The sequence below is a fragment of the Hippopotamus amphibius genome, chromosome 16 (genome assembly GCF_030028045.1).
Source record: "Hippopotamus amphibius kiboko isolate mHipAmp2 chromosome 16, mHipAmp2.hap2, whole genome shotgun sequence".
NCBI classification, from domain to species: Eukaryota; Metazoa; Chordata; class Mammalia; order Artiodactyla; family Hippopotamidae; genus Hippopotamus; species Hippopotamus amphibius.
In genome coordinates, this window is record NC_080201.1 from 58,136,950 (window position 1) to 58,158,139 (window position 21,190).

Consider the following 21,190-nt stretch of genomic DNA (forward strand, 5'->3'; position numbering starts at 1 on the left):
TTAGGTTATGGGGAGTTTCTGGCCGGAATGGGCTACTTTGCTGAGATGGTGGAGGCCAATGTGGAGGCTCTGGAGAGGGGTGCGAGGAATTTGCTCCAGTACACATAGCCGTGACCTCCTGTCCCTGGAACTCAGATCTGGGGGCAGGGGATGGGGCCAGGCCAGGGCTATAAATACAGCGAGGGGGGGACAAGGGGCTCAGGTTACCCAGGAGGCTGCAGCTGTCCCTGTCAGAGAGCTGGCAGGAGACATGTGGCCCTGCTTGTCTACGTATCAATACCTCCCACTCCTCATCCTGTCACTGTCGCCCTCATTCTTTGGGTTCCCATCCTTCGTTATAGGTCTCCCTCTCTATCATTGTTTCTTCACCTGCTTTCTCTCAGTGTCCCCGTCCCCCCTCCCAAGGATTCTGTCCCCTTCTCCCTCTCATTCTGAGTGTCTGCCTCTCATCCAAACCTTTCTCTCTCTCTCCCCTCTCCCTCTTTGGGTCAGTGTAGCCCCCCCCCAACCTCTGTTCCCCCTTTCTGATTCCCTGCCCCCACCTAAGTCTTTGAGTTTCTCCCCCTCTCTCCCTCCACCCAGGTCAGTGTGCCCTCTCTCTCATCGCTGGCATTTCCTCTCTGGGTCTCTTCCCCCTCTCTCTGGATCCCTGTCCCCCTCTCTGGTCTCTTTCCCCCTATCTCTGGGTCCCTGTCCCCCATCTCTGGTCTCTGCCTCCCTCTCTCCCTGGGTCCCTGTCTCTCTCTCTGGGTCCCTTGTCCTTCTCTCTGGGTCCCTTGTCCTTCTCTCTGGGTCCTGTCCAACCTTTTGCCCCGCCTCCCGCTCTACGCTTCTCCGAGACTCCCCGCCCCCCAGACCTGGCCCCGCCCCGGCTGGGCTGAGAAGTGGCGGATCCGGTTTGCCCCGGGCTATATCTATAACCCGGGCTGCTGGAGGGAATGCAGGGAGTCGGATAGGTTGCGGTGGCTGCGGCAGCATGGTGGGTGCGGAGAAGGAGCAGGTACAGCGGCCGAACCCGGGTCTGAGGGAACAGGGAGCTGGGGCCTGGCCTCCTGGTTTCCAGAGAGCAGGGTGCTTGAGACCCAGATTCTTGGGTCAGACAAAGACGGGGATTGCTGGGAGCCGGGACTCCTGGGTCCTTGGGGACGGATAGGTGGGGTGGTTGGGGGGGTCGAGTCTCCTGAGTCCGGGAGAGGAGGGCGGACTCCCGGGTCTTCGGCTAGGGCGCGGGTGGGCCACTCCGTGTGGATTTTCTGGCCGGAATGGGGGCCGATCCGTCCTGAACTGGATCCACCCACTCCTTGTTCCTGTCCCCAGAGCTGGATCCCCAAGATCTTCAAGAAAAAGACGTGCACGACTTTCATCGTTGACCCCACAGATTCGGGGTGAGGAGTTCGCCCCGGGACCGACCCCAGAGAGTCCCGGGTCCGCTGACCCCGCCCACCGCAGACCCCGCCCTTCGGTTCCTTCCCTGCCCCAGTCCTGTCTCTGCGGACACTCCCAAGGGCGTTCCCTGGTGGCTCTCTGCCCCTGGGAGGGCTTGGGTCAGTCTGCAAACACTTCCATTTCCCATCCTCCCGCTCTGGATCAGTGTGAAAGCCCCAGGGCTGGGTTCTGTTTCTTTGCTTCCCGGTGGCCCTCCTGTGTGTCTCGGCCTCCTGGTGTCACTTTCTCTGTCTTTCTTTCTTGGCTGTCTCTGTTTCATTCATTCATTCATTCGTTCATTCCAACAAGAAACTCTCACTCAGCACTTCCAAGGGGGCATTATTTTCAACAGCACAGGCCCTGCCCATGTTCAAATTTCAGTTGGGACACATTATTGTGTGGCTTCAGGCAAATTATTTCACTTTTCTGGGCCTCATTTATCATCTGGGATTAAAAACAGGCTCTATTTCCTGGGGATAGTGTGAGAAATAAACAAGTTAAGGCTTGTGATATTTCTGAAACAGCAGCACATAGTAAGCATGGAAAATATGTCCAATTCCCACTGGAAGGTAGCAGTTACTAGCATGTGTAGGGCCTGTGCTCACTGCTGGGTGATCAGGGGTGGGGGTGACCACCCTTAGGAGCTCCTGGCCTTCAGTGATGGTCTTTCAAGTGGGTTCTGGCTTTCCAGTGTCCTCAAGACAACCTTTGGGGTATGGGAAATGTCAGCATTCCTAATTTAGTGTTTTACTGTGAATATATTAGTGCAGGATGGCTTTAATTGTGTGTAAGTAAATATATACATTCTTTGGGGGTGAGCGCTCAAAAACTTTTCCTGATGGGAAGGGAGGTCAAGAAAGTTTAGAAACCTCTAGTCTGGTGGGAGGAAGACAATTCTTGGGCAAGGAGATGGGAGCTGCAAAGGACACACCACTGGGCCCAGTGAGAGCCAAGAGGAGGCATCTGGTTAGGGCTGGGGAGGGGACACAGGCTGTCACCAATGGCTTCTGGAGGAAGAGGAGCCAATGAGGTGACATTTGAAAGTGACAAAGTAGGAGTTTGACAGTTGAAGGTGGGCTGGATTCCAGGAGTGGGAACAGCAAGTATAAATTTCCCTCTATTGACGATGTGGGCTGCAAATGGGGCAGAGTTCAGGGTGCAGGGAGTATCTGAGAGAGGAGACCAAGGAGGAGGGTGGGACCAGAAGTCACCGGACCTCAGATGTCACCCTGAGGGTTTGGGATGTGCCTTGCTGTTCCGGGGAGCCATGGGAGGGGCAGGATCAGCTCTGGGTGTGGAAAGCTTCTCTGAGGGCCACATCAGGATGAATTGGCGTTCAGGATGCCGGGGGCAGAGGCTGGGCAAGGGTCAGGTGGGAGAAGAAGAGGCCTGAGACAGGCCAGGGCTGTGGAGACACAGAGAGGAGGGGATGGGGCAAAGATTCAGGGGCAGGAGCTTAGGGAGCGATGGATTAGTGGAGTGAGAGGGGAGAGGGGCGGATGGGTCCAGACATCTGGTCTGGGGCCTGGGAGACAGTGGGCTGCCCCTGAGTTGGGAACCCAGGAGCATGAGTAGGTTTGGGAAACGTTGCTGAGCTCAGAGTGGGACTTTGTGTGTGGGAGGGGCCTGGGGGAACCAGGGGCATTGCAGACCTGGGTCAGGGACTCAGGAAAGGTCTGTGCCTTCCATCCAAGATTTGAGAGGTCCTAGCTGTAGATGGTAATGGAAGCTGTGGAGGTTGCATAAAATCAGAGAAGGTTGCAAACTGGTAATTCTATGGTCAATTTTTTTTTTTCTTCCACGGGAGAGGATTGCTAAAAACTTGTCTCTGAATGCTTCACGACAGACATGCTGCCTCAAATCAGCACAGCCTCTGGCACAGCCACTTATAATTTTCCACCTGATGCTTCTTTCTCTTATGTTAGCTGCCAGGCCCTCGGGGGCATTGAGTTTGAGACCCATGTAGGGAAGGCATGTGGCCCTGGCTCTGGGGAACACCTAAACTCAGGGGAGGCACAGAGGAAGAGAAGCCACAGATGAGGCAGAGAGAGTGCCCAGGGAAGGGTGTGCTCTGCCAAGGAATAAGTGTTTTAGAATCAGAGCCTTTTAGCTGTGATCAGTGCTACTTTGTCAGCGTCCAATGAGACTTGAATAGAAGCCCTTGTATTTAGGGACGTGCAGGTAATCGCTGATTTTATCGGGAACAAATTTCGGATTTCGGTGCCACACAGAGAAAGGGGAGTAGGAGATGAGATGGGCAGAGGGAGAGTCTGCCAGTGCTGTCCACCAGAATTTTCTGCAATGGTGAAAATGTTCTGTATCCACATTCAGTGTGGCAAGCCACTGGCCACATGTGGCTCCTGATCATTTGAAATGTGACCAGAGCAACCGAATAAGTGAATTTTTAATTGTATTTAATTTTAACTTATTTGAATATAAAGAGCACTGTGTGGCTAGAGGCTACTGTACTGGAGAGTTCAGGTTCTGGAACAGTCCTTGAAATAATTTTTACCAGGAAGGGCTTGTGGGAAGTAGATGGACAGGAATGGGGGGGGGGGTGCTGGGGGTCCAGGGATGGGCTTGAGATGGGTAAAATGATCAAGTGGGTAAATTAAGGCATGCCAGGACTCTGGAGGTAGACTCAGAAAGGAGGAGGGACGCATCCTATAGTTCTCACTGTGCCAGGAGCTGGTGTGTTCTGTGTGGATTTGTTGGACATTCTTTAAGTGACTTTAAATTCTTGTCAAATCCATGGACCACCTGTGTTATTCTTTCCATAAAATTAGTCCTTAAATCATGACTCACTCTGTTTGCATAAATGCAGGCCTCCCCCTGAATCCCTTCTGGAATCAGGGACCAAGGAGATTCAGGTACATTTTCAAATAAATTTCTCATCTCCCAAACGCATATTCCTTGCTCTTTTTAAGCTCAGGTGCCAATCCCATTAGGTAACAAGGGATACTTATATATCTATTTAGGGCGAAAATTTTTCCTAGATGATCACCGTAAATGGAAAATCTGTTCCATTTGCCACAAAGAGAAAGAAATAAGCCATAAAAGACAATTACAATGAAAACCAAATAAAAAGTATTTACCTTCTAAGTGGATGCTATTGGCAGCCCAGTTTTCTGAGCCTGAGGCCAGCTTTTCTCTGCTAAAAAGAAATAGTAAAGAGTTAGGCATTAAAAATATTCCAGCACCCAGCTGGGCCTCTCTCCTTGACAGTAATCAGGAGAGCTCAAAAAGGAATGACTTTCTCACTGTGTTATTCAAGGTTATTTAAAGCTCTGTGTGGAGTTCATGGAGACTGGATCTGGTATGCAGCCCCCATTTTAGGGAATGTTGTGTTATTTCATTGGCTCCTCATAGTTCTATGAAGTAGCCTGTGCTATTATTGTCTTTTCATTTGAGGTGGTGATTTAGGCTCAGAGAGGGGAAACTACTTACCCGAAGTCACACAGCTGCCTTGGCATCTAGTGCATGCTTGCTCTATGAATCACTCTCTTGATTTTCCTTTTCATGTGAATATCATCTGTTTGGTCGGGGGGGGGGGGGGCGGCAAGGACACCCCCGATGGCCCCTTGCACTTTTCCACTCAGGCCCTGAAGGCAAGTGTGAGGGTGGGGCCCTGTATGTAGACCTCCCTGCTCAGGCTTACTTGAGCCACGGTGGCTTCCTGCTGGTGGGTGAGGTGACTGTTGTTGTTCTGCCCCAGTCTCTCCCTCAGGCTGGTCAGAACCAGGACGAAGCAGTGCCAGGGTCAGCTTGGACTGTGAGCTCCTCTGGGGGAACATGCAGAAATAGGGATATTTCTACAGGATGCTTGGGGTCAGTGTGGACACCCCTGGGGTTCATCCTCCTCCTTCCCCCTCCTGGCCAGGGGGAGCTGGTGCCAGTGTGGGCATCGCCGGTGTGTGCACCCATCAGTGGCTGTGGAAGATGCGTTCGGGGCAGCTGTGGTGACCGTATGGGACAGTGACTTGCACACCACAGAGAAGCCCACAGACGCCTTCGGGGACCTGGACTTCCTGGGAGCCGGCCGCAGGGCCAGCAATGTGAGGCTTGCATGTCTGGGCAGGGCCAGGGTTGGCCAGTGGGACTGCGTGCCTCAGGGGCTCCCGGGGTCAAGGTCTGGGGCGTCCCAGCTGAATGCTGTGTCTCCCCATTTGCCCATCCCTGTCTTCACTTCTCCTGGATCTCCGTCCTCTCCACCCCTGTCTGTCTTTTCTACGTCTGTCCTCCTCTCTCTGGGTCTCTGTCCCTTTCTCTCTGAGTCTCTGTTCCCCTCCCCGTGTCCCCTCCTCTCGTGTGTCCACAGTTCCTCCGGCTCTCTGACCGCACGGATCCAGCTACCGTTTATAATCTAGTCACCAACATATGGGGCTTCCGGGCCCCGAATCTGGTGGTGTCTGTGCTGGGGGGGTCAGGGAGCCCCACCCTCCAGACCTGGCTGCAGGACCTGCTGCGACGCGGGCTGGTGCGGGCTGCCCAGAGCACAGGTGACTGCGCGTGGGTGGGGGCTGCGCCTCCTGGACCTGGCCGACTGCCCCTGCCAGCTCCCCCACTTCCCTGGCATGCTACCTGCCCCCCTCCCATCTCTCTGGGTGGGGTTTTGTCTCACTCTCTAGTCTCTCTCTCTCTCTCTACATACCCGTGTGACTGGACCTCACCACCACTCTCTGTGTCGCTGTGTAGGGGCCTGGATTGTCACTGGAGGGCTGCACAAGGGCATTGGCCGGCATGTCGGTGCAGCTGTGCGGGACCACCAGATGGCCAGCACTGGGAGCAACAAGGTGGTGGCCATGGGCGTGGCCCCCTGGGGTGTGGTTCGGAATAGAGACACCCTCACCAACCCCAAGGTGGGACCCAGCGTCTTGGAAAAGGAGGGGGCTGGGGTCCAGGGTCTGAGGGAGGAGGAGGCTGGGGGCCTGGAGTCCCGGGTTTGAGAGAGGGGTCTGGGTGTCTGGACTCCTGGGTCTGAGGGACAAATGGCTGGTGTCTGTCCTCTTGGCCCTGATGGAAAGACTCCCTGGTCTGGCCACTTGTCCCCCAGGGCTCATTCCCTGCGAGGTACCGGTGGCGCGGTGACCCCGAGGATGGGGTCCAGTTCCCTCTCGACTACAACTACTCGGCCTTCTTCCTGGTAGACGATGGCACGCACGGCCGCCTGGGCGGCGAGAACCGCTTCCGCTTGGGCTTCGAGTCCTACCTGGCCCAGCAGAAGACAGGCGTGGGAGGTGAGTGGCTCATTCTGCTGGGGAATCACGACCCAAGGCTCAGGATCCCAGTGGTCCGGTCTGGTCGGAATTTGGGGATTTTGGCCAGAGGGAGTTTCCTGTGGTCAAATGCCTTCTCCCGTCATTTGCTGTATTTTAAAAAATCTTTATTTTGAAATCTACAATACACAAATGTGGATGACTTGATGAATTTTGAACAAACTGAACCCGTTTATGCAATCAGCACCCACATCAAGAAATAGAATAATACCAGCCCCAAGAAGCCTTCTCCTGCCCACACCGAGGGCCACCCTATCCTGCTTGTCACAGTGGAGAGTGGTTCTGACTGTGCTTCATATGAATACAATCACACCATCAGCATGTTTTTAATTCTGGCTGCTCACATTTGACATTATTTCTGTGAGATTCATCCATATCATTGCATGAATTGTAGTTTGTAAATAACCCACGGATCAAAGAAGGAAAAAACGAGAAGCTAGAAAATATTTTGAACTGAATAATCATGATGTTATGAGATACCAACACTTTGGGCATGTAGCTAATGCAATACTTAGAGAGAAATCTGCAGACTTAAATGCTTATGAAAATCAATGATTGAAGTCTTTAATTAAAAAAAATCCTAGAAACAGAAGATCAAATCAAATCTAGAGAAGGCTGAAGCAAGAATATAATAAAGACAGGGCAGAAATCACTAAAACAGAAAGATATGTCCATTGTAGAAAGTCAACTAGGGACTCCACTGGTGGCACAGTGGTTAAGAATCCGCCTGCCAATGCAGGAGACACGGGTTTGATCCCTGGTCCAGAAAAATCCACATGCCACGGAGCAACTAAGCCTGTGAGCTACAACTACTGCACAGGTGCTCTAGAGCCCGTGAGCCACAACTACTGAAGCCTAAGCGCCTGGTGCCCATGCTCCACAACAAGAGAAGCCACCACAGTCAGAAGCCCCTTGCACCGCAACAAAGAGTAGCCCCTGCTCTCTGCAACTAGAGGAAGCCTGTGTGCAGCAACAAAGACCCAATGCAGCCTAAATATAAATAAAAATAAATTAATTAAAAAAAAAGAAAATCAACTAAACAGAAACCTGCTTCTTTATAAACATTTCCTGTATTTTAAAAAGTGTCCACTTAATTCTTAAACTTCACTTAGCTTTTTGGCAACTTTAATTTTATTTTTAAAATTATCTTTTTGGGGTGTAAACTGACTTTTAGGGGTATATAATTCTATGAGTTAAGGCATATGTAGAGATTCAGGTGACCATTTCCACAATCAGGACACAGACCAGTTCTGTTACCATGAAGGCATTCCTTTTGTACACGGCCCCTGGCAGCCACTGGTCAGTTTGCTATCACTCTAGTCTCTTTTCCAGAAGATAAATAAATGGAATAATATAATACATGATCTTTTGAGACTGGCTTCTTTCACTCAACATAATATTTTATGGCAGCTTTAATATGTGTTTATTGGGACTAATCAAACCATGAGAAGGTATATAAGGAAATTCATATCATTGCCTGAATCATAGTTTGTAAATAACTCACTGGTCAAAGAAGAAGAAAAAAATGTTAGAAAATTCCCTTCCCAGATCCACTCCCCTTTATTGGGGGTAATCTGTGTTATATGGTTTGAGTTTATCCTTTTATACCTTTGTCTACACTTATAAAATCCTATGCAATTATATTTTCACCTCTATGGTGTTCCTTTCTCTTGTTTATACTATACATATACATATCCCTTTCTTATAACCATCCCTTTAGGCCTAAACTTCTCTATCTTGCATCTTCTTTTAATAGTTGCATGATATTCCTTGGTAATGGTTGTACCATCTATTATTTAAAATTTCCTCAGTAGGTGGATACTTAAAGTGCTATCAGTATTTAGCACTACAAACAATGCTGAATAAATACCTTTGTATGAACACCCATAATTACATCCAGGTGTTTTAAATTCTATATAGTAATTCCCCCAAGTGAGATTGCTCTGTGTGTATACTAATAGATAGTACTAGGTAACTTTGTAAAAGTGTGTAGCAATTTTCACTCTCATCCATAATGTGTGAGAGTTTCCTTTTTGTCCAGTCTTAACCAGCTCTGGATACTCTTGCTTTAAATTTTTTGCCAATTTGATGGGTTAAAAAGTGACGTCACTTTTCATTTAATTTTTTAATTTATATAACCACTATTAAAAGACATAAACGTATCTTTTGTTGGCCAATCAGATTTTCTCAATTATAAATTGTCTATTCATAATCTTTGTACATTTTTGAATTGGGTTATTTCTTTCTTGTCTTTTTGTAAGAATTCTTTGTATCCTGTCCATAGTAAAGCTTTGACCGTTAGATATAAAATTTGTAAAAGATACTTTAATTATGGTGTCTACCTCCATAAAAATTCTATCATTTTTACGTGGTTAGATATTTTTGTTGTTCCTTTTATAGCCCTTGGTTTCCCTTGGTTTTTTAGAAAGGGCCATTCCACTCTAACGCTACACAAATATTCTATTTTTTTTACACCAGTTTATTTTTTTTAATTTTTTAAAATTAATTAATCAATTTATTTTTATTTTTGGCTGTGTTGGGTCTTCATTGCTGTGCAGGCTTTCTCATTTCTGTGGCATTGTGGTGCACAGGCTTCTCACTGCAGTGGCTTCTCTTGTTGCGGAGCACCAGCTCTAGGCGTGAAGGCCTCAGTAGTTGTGGCACGTGGGCTCAATAGTTGTGCCTTGTGGGCTCTAGAGGGCAGGCTCAGTAGTTGTGGCGCACATGCTTAGCTGCTCCGCAGCATGGGGGATCTTCCCAGACCAGGGATGGAACCTGTGTCCCCTGCATTGGCAGGCAGATTCTTAACCACTGCGCCACCAGGGAAGTCCCTTGTTTAAGGCAGTTTAAGGATGTTTGAATATATATTAGGGAAAGTTCTTCCTCATCGTCATTTCTCAAAAATTTCTTAACTCCTCTGATATTTATTCTTTCATGTGATTTAAAAATTATTTTGTTCCATTGGAAAAAAAAAAAGGAAAACACTGCCAATCTCCTCCAACCTCCCTCTTTCCCCAAATTGCATTGAATTTATGTATTGCATTGTGACAGGTTAACATGGTATTTGTTTTTCCATTTATTCAGGTCATGTCCTTAAATAAGATTTATCAATTTCCTCATGAAAGTATTGTACCTTTCTGTATGAATTAATTCCCAGGTATTTTATTACTTTTGTTAAAACATGGATAAGATACATATTATAATAGTTGGAGAAAAATTTTTGATTTTTGTGTATTTTTCTTGTTTTAATCCTCTTAACCAAATTCTCTTATTAATATTTAGTTATTTTGAGTGGAGTCTCTCCAGTTTTCCAAGAATATAGATCATCTTTCCTTCAAATAGATACCTATGTCTCTTCCAGCTTAAAAAAAATACACGTTTTCATTCCAATTATTTCACTTTCTTGCATTATTACATTAGTTCAAAACTCCCAGGTAAGTGTGAATAGTAGTAATATTTCGATTCTTATTTTAGTGGGAATAGAGTTCATAGAAAACATGTGAGTTTGCTATTGGGCTTTGATAAATATTTTTATTGTATTTAGATAGCCCTCTCTATTCCTTATTTCCTTCATTTTCTATTTGAACTTTCATCCTCTCCTGGTTCCTGGACGGTTAATCAGTTATAGGATTGACTCATGCCTCATTGGGGAACCCAGGAGTCCAGGCTCCCAGCCCTCTCCTCCCTTAAGAAGTTGAACATTACCATCTTTAAGATCTGGCCCCTCCCAACATCCTCAAAGGCGTGACAATTACCATGAGCCTTAGGACAGAGGATTAGGCAGAAGCCAGCATTTGCCCCAGGGGCTCCTGGGAAATGTGGTTTTCTCCCATCCCTGGCAGAGACTGATGGGAGGTGACCAAGCCCTCTGCTGTCTTCTCTCCTCAGGAACTGGAATTGACATCCCTGTCCTCCTTCTCCTGATTGATGGTGATGAGAAGATGTTGAAGGTATAGGGGCCCAGGTGCCTGGGTCTAAGGGGGGCAGTAGCCAGGGGCTGTGCTCCTGGGTCCCGAGTCTTAGGGGAGGAGAGGGCTGGGAATCTGGGTTCCAGGAGAGGCGAATACTTTCCTTCCCTAACCTGACTCTCCCTTTTATCCTGTAGCGCGTAGAGAACGCCACCCAGGCTCAGTTGCCCTGCCTCCTGGTGGCCCGGTCTGGGGGAGCTGCAGACTGCCTGGCAGAGATCCTGGAAGACACTCTGGCTCCAGGGGGTGGAGGGGGCAGGCGACGTGAAGCCCGAGATCTGATTAAGCGTTTCTTCCCCAAAGGAGACCCTGAGGTCCTACAGGCCCAGGTATGACATTGGGGGCCCAACTCTGGAACCTGAGATGGGAGGGAGCTGGGGACCTGGGTTCCTAGGTCTTGAGAAGTGAGGCTGCTGAGGATTTGGAGTCTTGGATCCAAGGGAACAGGAATGTGGGCCCAGCCTCTTGGATGTGAAGGAGGAAAGGCTGGGAGCCTGGACTCCTGGGTCTGAAGGAGGAGAGGCCTGGTGGCCTGGATCCCCGCTAGGTTCTGGGAGTAGAGGGTGCTGGGCACCTAGACTACTGGGTCCTGCAGGAGAATGTTCTCCTATTTCCCTGTGGACAGGGCCAGGGTGTTGGGTAGGGGGTTGCAGGATTTGGTATTCTGCAGGTGGAGAGGATCATGACTAGGAAGGAGCTGCTGACAGTCTATTCAGCTGATGATGGCCCTGAGGAATTTGAGACCATCGTTTTGAAGGCCCTTGTCAAGGGTAAGACTTGGAATCCCCAAAACTCCCCCTCTGTCAGCTCAGCTTTGGACACTTCTGGCCTTGGCACTTTATCCATCCTCTCTAATCTAAGTTGTGCCCCTTTTAATCTTTTTCCTTATATCATTGCCTTTTGGGGCTTTGCATGGTGCTGTCTGGACAGTTTTCCCAAGACACTTTCATTATGTTCCAACATTGCTTTCTTCCTGTTGCATCCATCCACCCATCCTTTTATCCTTTATCCATCCAGCCAGCCATATGTACGTTGATCTCCATCTATGATTTATTCCACTCATCCTTCATTCTTCCATGCATCCAATCATCCATCCATCTTGCCATCCACCCATCCTTCTACCAATCTATTCACACTTCTATTAACAATTCCATCCACTCATCATTCTTCCATCCATCCTTCATCCATCCATCCATCCATCCATCTTATCCATCCATTCTTCCATCTATCCGCCCACTCACCCTTTCTACCTTTCCTACATGCCTCCAATATGTTTTAAGCCCTGAGGGGTGGTAGGGTCAGAGATGAACCAGAGTGCTGTCTCCCAATGAGGAACTCTGATATTTCACTAGAGGAATGAATCATGAAAACCGAGGTAGGGAGCATAATGGCCGCTCGGTAGAGGCCGAGGATGGAGCTCATTATTCATTCAACAAAGATTATCCTAGGCTTCAGAGATAAAAGCAGATCCTACCAGGGTTGTTTGGACACAACCTTAAGTAAAATTCAAGACAAAAGCATGGGAGAGGAACTGCTGTCAGAAAGGGGAGAAAAAAATTCAACAGGGAGGTGCTATTTAAATTGGACCTTGAAGAGCCAGTAGAATTTGGAGTTAGTAAAGTGGGGAGGTGGAATGAATAAGTGGTAAGGGGTATCCCCTGGGCTCTGTGGGAATGTGGGTGGGGAGGGTCGTTTTTGGTGTCAAAAGAGTTTTACAGGGAAAACACCCACTTAGATAAAAACTCCCAAGAAGCATAGTGTCAATTTTTAATGCGTTCTGAGCCCCGGGTCCCCACCCAAGTTGCATCTACCATGTTCTGTGATGTGGTAGTTATTTTTGACTTTGGAATTAGATAAAACTAAAATCTGAATACCAACTTGTCCCTCTCTCTTCTGTGTGACTTTGAGAAAGAGACTTTCCCTCTCTGAGCCTTAGTTTCTCTCTCTGAAAAACTGAGATAATACCTAGCAGGAGTGTTGTGAGCCTCAGAGGCAGCTTATGGGAGTGCCTGGTCCCCAGGGGGAGCCTAATAAATGGGAGCTCTTCTTAATATGATTCCATTTCTTATGGGGACACATCCTTTAATAGAGGATGACAGTCAGTGTGCAAATCTGATTCACTTTACAGAAGTTAACTCACCAGCCTCCTGGGAGAAACACAGCAGCTCTCTAAGATGTGGTTTGAGGGGGTGGTGTTTTAAGTCCATTGCCAGCAGAAGTACAAGTGATGACACTCTGCTGGGGAAACTGGAGATGGCTGGACAGCCTCAGTATTGGCAGAGTGTAAGGGATGGGGTTTCAGCAGGTGAGGAAGGAAGGGGGAAGGGGATGAATGCTTCTTAAGAATCTGGGAGCAACCAGGCACTGTGCTGAGCAGCTGGCACACGTTATCGCCCCTGATCCTCCACCCCTGCTTATAGGGATCCTCTCCCCAGTTTGCAGATGAAGAAACTGAGGCTCAGAGAGGGGGAAAGTGACTTGCCCAAGGTCACACGAGGTTGACTGCACACTTTTGGATCCAGTGACTTATCGGATCAAAGTTTTAAAGCTCATGTGTTCTTCCTTGCTCTTTTTAATGACCTCCGGGGTCTTCTGGACTCCTGCTAATGTTTGCATTTTTTCTGCTACTTTTCTTCTCACAAATACTCCCAAGTTGCAGGAAACCAGAGTGACTCACATTTGCCATCATATACTTTGCTTTCTTGAGTCCAGGCTTTTGCTCAAGCTGCTCCTGCTGCCTTGAAGAGTCTTTTCTCACCTTAGATGCACACTTCCAAATCCTACTAGTCTTTCAACAGCCCTACCTCAATGCCCATCCCCTAGGAGACTCCCTTGGAGCTCTTCATACCTCTGTGACTGTAGACTCCCCCGGACCCTAATCACGTTCTGTGCCCTCCTCCAAGGGCACTGATCACTCTAAGGGTAGTTATGTGGTTCTGGGACATATTTCCCCACAATAGAGCTCCTTCAGGGCAGGGACTGTATCCAGTTTCTCTCCCCACCCCTGGTACTACCTGGCCCATAGCCTACCTCAATAAATGTGGTTTTTAAAAATTTTTTTTAAATAATTTTCTTTCTTTATTTTTGGCTGCATTGGGTCTTTGTTGCTTGCACGCAGGCTTTCTCTAGCTGCAGAGAGCGGGGGCTACTCTTCATTGTGGTGTGTGGGCTTCTCATAGTGGTGGCTTCTCTTGTTGTGGAGCATGGGCTTTAGGCACGGGCTTCAGTAGTTGTGGCACACGGGCTCAGTAATTGTGGCACATGGGCCTAGTTGCTCCGTGGTATGTCAGATCTTCCTGAACCAGGGCTCAAACCTGTGTTCCCTGCATTGGCAGGCAGATTCTTAACCACTGTGCCACTAGGGAAGTCCCAATAAATGTTAAATGAATAAATGATTCCCTTTCCTTTTCTTGGGGCCTCTAAACCACTGGTCTGTGCTCTGCCCCTGAGGTGAATGACCTTATGCTTGTAATAGCCTGACTTCTTAAAGACCCTAGACTCTGCCCAACAACACTCCCTTTATAGAGAGTTTAAATGTAAGGCATCTCAAGTAGAAGCAATACAGACATTCATCGGATGTTCCCAACCTCCCCCTGACTTCTTGCCCCCTCTCCCTCTCACCCTTTCAGCCTGTGGGAGCTCTGAAGCCTCAGCTTACCTGGATGAGTTGCGTTTGGCTGTGGCTTGGAACCGTGTGGACATTGCCCAGAGTGAACTCTTCCGGGGGGACATCCAATGGCGGGTGAGGGGTTGGGACTTGGAGGTTGGGGATCCTGATAAAAGGGATGCATTCCCCCCCACCCTCGACTCCTTTGACATCTGGCTCTATCTTCCATTATGGCCTGTCCAGCCTTCTCTTAATTGTGCATCCATCTCTGGTTGTCCATCTGTCCTCATCTTGTTCCCTCACTCCCAATCCATCCATCCATCCATCCATCCATCCATCCATCCATCCATCATCCACCCAACCACTTGTCCATCCATCCACCCTCTCTTCCGTCCATCTGTCCATCCATCCATCCATCCACTTGTCCATCCATCCACCCTCTCTTCTGTCCGTCCGTCCGTCCGTCCGTCCGTCCATCCATCCATCCATCCATCCATCCACCCATCCATCGTCACTCATAGCTCTGTACCCCCATCTCTCATCCTTAACCTCTGACCTCACCTGGCCTTCTGCCTATCTCTGCACTCAACTCTTCCCCCATTCATTCCACCCCCGCCAGTCTTTCCACCTGGAAGCCTCCCTCATGGACGCCCTTCTGAACGACCGGCCAGAGTTCGTGCGCTTGCTTATCTCCCATGGCCTTAGCTTGGGCCACTTCCTGACGCCGACGCGCCTGGCCCAGCTCTACAGTGCAGCGCCCCCCAACTCACTTATCCGCAGCCTTCTGGACCAGGTGTCCCACGGCGCAGGCATCAAAGCCCCAGCCTCTAAAACCTCTACGGAGCCGCAACCCCCTAAGGTGGGGCAGGTGCTGCGGCTGCTGCTAGGGAAGACGTGCGCGCCTACGTTCCCCGCCGGGGGCACCCACCAGGACGATGGTGGCAGGGAGAATGTAAGGAACCGGGTGGGTGGGGGAAGCACAAAAGGGTCTGGGGGCGTGGCTATGCCGGGAGGGGGCGTGGTCAGAGAACTGAGTGTGTGACTGAACCCGGTGTAGGGCTGATGGTTGGGGCGGAATCAGGACAGGTCTGGGGCGGGGCCAACACTCACCACGCCTTCCTCGCCTGCAGTCACAGCTGCTGTCCGACAAGGCTACCTCAGAACTTCTGCTGGAAGCCGGTCCTGGGCAGGCCCCCTGGAGTGACCTGCTCCTCTGGGCACTGCTACTGAACAGGGCTCAGATGGCCGTGTACTTCTGGGAGATGGTGAGTGCTGACTTGATCTCTGATCCTACTCTCCTACATTCTTGTCCTTTATTTCTACTGGACTCCGATGCCTGAGCAGTAAGATTCCCTGACCTAGGATATCACCTGACCACATACCCCCACCTCCATTCTTGATACCACACCGAGTGCTGCTTCTCCCCACCCAATATCATGCATTTCCTGTGACTTGCTTTTTCCATTAACAATATATGTTGGGCATTTCCCCTTGTTCATACATGTACATCAGTCTCATCCTTTCAAAATGGTTGCCTGTATGAAGAAGTCAGATGTTATCTGTAGCTGATGGGGAGCAGATGCATCATTGTAGTTGCAATGCAGAAAGGGACAAAACTAGAGGCAAGGACTCCAGGGAGGAAGGTAAAGTTGCGATCCTTCAGGCAGCCAAGATGAGGGCCTGGACTAAAGCTGGTGGGATGGAGGTGTTGGAACACATTTGAGAAGTTTGAGAAGTTTTTTTTTAAAAAGTTATGGTATTCAAATAGGATCAAAGATAGAGCCTATTTTTTTGTCAGAGAAATATCTTGACAGGACTTCTTCAGCCTTGGGTTATTTTCAGCCTATCAGATCATCGGTTAAATATAGATTTTCTTTTGCATTGAGATAAAGGTTTATCAGTGTTGTTGCATGGATTAGAATATCCTTCCTTTTTAAGGTTGAATAACATTCCATTGTATGGATATACTACAATTTCTTTATCCATTCATCTGTTGGTGGACATGTGGATTGTTTTGACCTTTTGGCTATCGTAGATAATACTGCTATGATTAGCATATAGCTTTTGAGTCCCTGCTTTCAGTTGTTTTGAGTACATATCTAAGAGTGGAATTGCTGGACCGTATGATAGTTCTAGGTTTAAGTTTTTGAGGAAATGCCATACTGTTTTCCACAGTGGTGGTACCATTTAAATTTCTACCAGCAATGCACAAGTGTTCCAGTTTCTCCACATCTTCACCAACACTTGTTCTTTTCTTTTCTCTTCCTTGCTTCCCCTCTCTCTCTGTCTCTTTCTTTCTTTTTTATAATTGCCATCCTAATGGGTGTGAAGTGGTATTTCACTGTATTTTGTTTTCAGTTTTTTTTTTTAATATTTATTTATTCATTTATTTGGCTGCACTGGGTCTTAGTTGCGGCACATGGGATCTTCGTTGTGGCATGCAGGCTCTTAGTCATGGCATTTGGGATCTAGTCCTCTGACCAGGGATTGAACCTGGGCCCCCTGCATTGAGAGCTCAGAGTCTTAACCACTGGGCCACCAGGGAAGTCCCTTTCACTGTGGTTTTGATTTACATTTCCTTAATGATTAGTAATGTTGAGCATCTTTTCATGTGCTTATCGGCCATCTATATATTTTTGGAGAAATGTCTATTCAAGTCTTTGCCCATTTTTTAGTTGACTCGTTGGTCTTTATTGTTGATGAGTTTAAAGAATGCTTTATATGTTCTAGGTATTAATCCCTTGTTAGATATATGATTTGCAAATACATTCTCCCTTTCCATGGGCTGTCTTTTCCTTCTGTTGATAATGTCCTTTGATGTACAAAAGCTTTACATTTTGATAACATCCCATTTGTCTTTTTTTCTTTGTTTGCTTATGCTTTGGTGTCATATCTAAGTAATCATCACCAAATCCAAGATCATGAAGTTTTATCCCTATGTTTCCTCCTAAGAGTTTTATAGTTTTATAACTATTATACATATAATTATTTAATCCTACATGTTAATCTTATTGAGATTCCTTATGTATGATGAGTCACTTTTGTCTTGCTGATTTTAAAATTCTCTCTTTGTTTTTGGCTTTCAGTACTTTGATTATAATGTCTCAGTGTGGATCTCTTTGAATTTATCCTACTTGGAGTTTCTTCATCTTCTTGGATGTATAGATTCATGTATTTCATTAGATTTGGGAAGTTTTAGTCTGTTATATCTCAAATAGTCTTTCTGTCCCTTTCTCTCTGTCCTCTCCTTTTGGGACTCCCATTTTGCATATGTTGGTATGGCTAATGGTGTCCCGCAGGTCTCTTAGGGTCTATTTTTCTTCATTCTTTTTTCTTTTTGCACCTCAAACTGGATAATCACAATTCACCTATCTTCAAGTTCACAAATTCTTTCTTCTGCCTCCTCAAAGCTGCTGTTAAGCCCTTTAAATGAATTTTTTTTTCATTTCAGTTATTGCACGTTTCAGCTCTAGAATTTCTATTTGATTCCTCTTTATAATTTCTATATCTTTATTTCTATTCTCTACTTGCTGGGACATAATTCTCCTGGCTTCCTTGAGCTCTTTGTTCATAATCTCCTTTAGCTTTCTGAGTATCTTTAAGACAGGTGATTTAAAGTCTTTCTCTAGTAAGTCCAGTGGCCAAGCTTTCTAATTGGGTCATACTTTCTTTTCATAATTTTGTTGTTGTTGAAAACTGGACATTTTGAATATTATAATATGGCAACTCTGGATATCAGCTTAACTCCTCCCATCAGGGGTTGCTGTTGCTGCTTATTGTGGGTTGTTGTTGTTTGTTTAGTAGGTTTTCTAAGCTATTTTTGTAAAGTCTGTATTCTTTGTCATGTATGGCCTCTAAAATCCCATTCTGTTAGCTTAGTGGTCAGCTAGTGACTTGACAGAGATTTCCTTAAATGCATGGGGGTGGGGGAATAAAACTCTCCCACTTTGCAGATTGGCTCTTTGTGGAGCTGTCTTTCAACACTTAGGGATCTGTTTACAATTCTGCTTTAGCCTTTACTTCCTGCTTTTGCTGAGCCTAAAGTTCAGCCAGAGGTGAAAGCTTAAGGTTTTCCTTAGTCTTTTCTGAGCATGCATCCAGTCTTGGTCATGTTTGTAGCCTCCTAGATTTCGTGGTACACGTAGGAGCTTTTTATTTTTTATTTTACTTCTATTTATTTATTTATTTGGCTGCACTGTGTGGCATGCAGAATGTTAGTTTCCTGACCAGGGATCGAACCTGTGCTCTGTGGAGTGGTAGCGTGGAGTCCTATCCACTGGACCACCAGAGAATTCCTGGTAGGAGTTTTTTAAACCCCTGACTCCCCCAAGGCTCTCAGTCCCCAGCGGCTTCCTTATTGCTTGCCTTGACTGTTACCCTTTGCCTCAAGTAGGAGAGGCGGATACATTTGTCTTTAATGTTTTCAAACACCACCTGGGAAGCCACTTTTGCTCTGGGGAAGCTCCAAGAACAGTGCAACTAAGGCCAGCCCTTGAGCTGTCCCTTCAGAGAGCCACCAGCTAGGTTTATACACACACCCGCAATTATTTAAGAGTAAGATCTGAATTGCCCCCTCTGATACCAACAATCTGCAGCAGGAATATGGGCTGTTGTCTTCAAGGCAACCACTGGGCTGGGGAATTGGCAATGGTAAGTGGATTAGTTAAAATGTAACAGTGCTCTTTTACTGAAATCTTTCTTCATTAAGCATTCTCTTGTTTGTTGTAAATTTTATGTTACAGTCCAGAATTCTGAAAAAGTTGATCCTGACAGTTTTTTGCCAGCTTATTTGTTGTTTTATGGAGGGACAGAGTTGTGGGGTTTTTTGTTTGTTTTTGTTTTTTAAAAAATATTTATTTGGTTGCACCAGGTCTTAGTTGCAGCAGGTGGGCTCCTTAGTTGTGGCATGCAAACTCTTAGTTGCAGCATGCATGTGGGATCTAGTTCCCTGACCAGGGATCAAACCCAGGTGCCCTGTGTTGGGAGCATGGAGTCTTGACCACTGTGCCACCAGGGAAGTCCCTGGAGGGACAGAATTTTGAAGTTCTTTACTCTGCCATTTTAGATGACATCTCCAACTGCTTCTTGGCCTGTCTGTAACTTCTGATGTCATTTTAATTCCAGCCCAGCTCCTGATGTCTGAACCATCTGACTTCTGACATTTTCCTATGATGTCCAGTTTCTTCCAGATCCATCTACAAACATTATTTCATTCTTGGCCTCTGATGACCTTGGTTAATTTCTGACCTCTGGCTCTGTCCCTTCCCTTGATCACAAGCTGTCCTCCTACCTCTTCACCCTTCTGTGAATATCACTCCAAACTCTGGCCCCTATCTGTGACCCCCTTCTCTGCTTCTCCAGGGTTCCAATTCTGTGGCCTCAGCTCTTGGGGCCTGTTTGTTGCTGCGAGTGCTGGGGCGCCTGGAGACCGAGGCTGAGGAGGCAGCACGGAGGAAGGACCTGGCAGCCAAGTTTGAGGGGCTGGGTGTTGGTGCGTGGAGCAGGGATGCCTGGGGGCAGGGACAGGGAGCTGCCATGAAGGGGGTTGTAAATCTCCCCATTCCTCCTCTCATAACACTGCCCCTTCCCCTTCAATCCCTTCTCTTCCCTCTCACTGTATTCCCACTACTTTTCCTCCCTCTCACATAAATCTCCTGCACCCAGACCTCTTTGGAGAATGCTACCGTAGCAGTGAGAAACGGGCCGCTCGCTTACTCCTTCGGCGCTGCCCGCTCTGGGGGGATGCCACCTGCCTCCAGCTTGCCACGCAGGCTGATGCCCGTGCCTTCTTTGCCCAGGATGGGGTACAGGTGAGCATTTGAGACACCAAGATCCCAAACAGTTCTCAACTGGACTCTGAGAAGTCCGGAGGATAAGCCCCTGCCATGGTAGGCAGTCTGTGGTCTTGACCAGCCCCTCTACCTGGAGACCACCCCTCCTCCAGACAGTCTCAGCCCTCTCCCAGAAAGGCTGCTCTTCCCAAAAGAAGCCCCACCCCCTGCCACAGGAAGCAAACCTTCCCACAGCAAAGCCCACCCTCCTAAAAAGTTCTATTCTAGGGAATTCTCTGGCAGTCCAGTGGTTAGGACTCAGCGCTTTCGCTGCCATGGCCTGGGTTCAATCCCTGGTCAGGGAACTAAGATTTCGTAAGCTGTACAGCATAGCCAAAAAAAAAAAAAAAAAATTATATTCCAGATATTATGGGGTTATGTGTGACTTTAGTAGGAAGTCCCACCTCTCACACAGGACGTCCTTCCCACTTCCTTAAGAGGTCCCCATTTCCAGGCTTCAACAATTAGAATGGCGTCACTGGGCAATTACTTCATGTTTTGGATATAGACAAACTCTGGTTTAGGAAATCCTACCCTTCCTTTGGGAAGCCCTGTGTGCCCCGCTAGTCTCCCCCATCCTGATAATCCTGACATTTTGCAAACACTCCCGGTCTCCTTAATCTAAATCTGATAGGGGCAAAGAGAGTCCCACCCCCAGTACACTTCCTTCCCCCAGCAGAAAGTCCTATCTTCACTTCTTGGAGTGATTTGTTGGCACTTCAAATCACTTCAAATAATTTCCCGGAGTCCTTGCTTTGACTGGTGGTTAAACTCCTAAACTCAAGTATTCCAGCTTTTGCCCCTTCCGTAATCTCCCTGTGCTCCACCTATGAAAAAGGAGAAAATATTAGTACCTGTCCTCTTGGGGGTGCGGTGAGGGTTAAGTGAGCTAATCTATGTAAAGTGCTTAGCCCAGTATCTTGTATATCCTGTTAACAAATGTTGGCTGTTTAACTCTACTGAAATCTGGGACAAGTGGTCCTTGCCTTTGACCCCTTTCCCTCCGCCCCTAGTAGTTATTCCCTCCCCGCCACCTGCCCCAGTGAGCATTTGCCCTGTCCTCTGGAGCGTGGCCCAATCCTT

General features: G+C 47.6%; 1 protein-coding gene across 4 annotated transcripts in view; it reads left to right on the forward strand.

Moving 5' to 3' along the window:
- The first annotated feature begins 878 nt into the window (after positions 1-878).
- The window catches only part of TRPM4 (transient receptor potential cation channel subfamily M member 4), a 36,990-nt gene continuing 16,678 nt past the window's right edge, over positions 879-21,190 (forward strand). For 2 of the 4 annotated variants that reach the window (XM_057712838.1, XM_057712839.1), the window contains exons 1-14: positions 879-1,000; positions 1,318-1,385; positions 5,306-5,480; positions 5,744-5,924; positions 6,121-6,284; positions 6,479-6,662; positions 10,590-10,651; positions 10,807-10,998; positions 11,340-11,439; positions 14,299-14,411; positions 14,896-15,228; positions 15,407-15,541; positions 19,638-19,767; positions 19,941-20,086. In XM_057712838.1, coding sequence (XP_057568821.1) covers positions 977-1,000; positions 1,318-1,385; positions 5,306-5,480; positions 5,744-5,924; positions 6,121-6,284; positions 6,479-6,662; positions 10,590-10,651; positions 10,807-10,998; positions 11,340-11,439; positions 14,299-14,411; positions 14,896-15,228; positions 15,407-15,541; positions 19,638-19,767; positions 19,941-20,086 — 2,007 coding nt within the window. In that variant the 5' untranslated portion in view covers positions 879-976. Of the gene's footprint in view, positions 1,001-1,317; positions 1,386-5,305; positions 5,481-5,743; positions 5,925-6,120; positions 6,285-6,478; positions 6,663-10,589; positions 10,652-10,806; positions 10,999-11,339; positions 11,440-14,298; positions 14,412-14,895; positions 15,229-15,406; positions 15,542-19,637; positions 19,768-19,940; positions 20,087-21,190 lie in introns of those variants that run through there. The other 2 variants (XM_057712840.1, XM_057712841.1) reach the window with 2 other exon arrangements.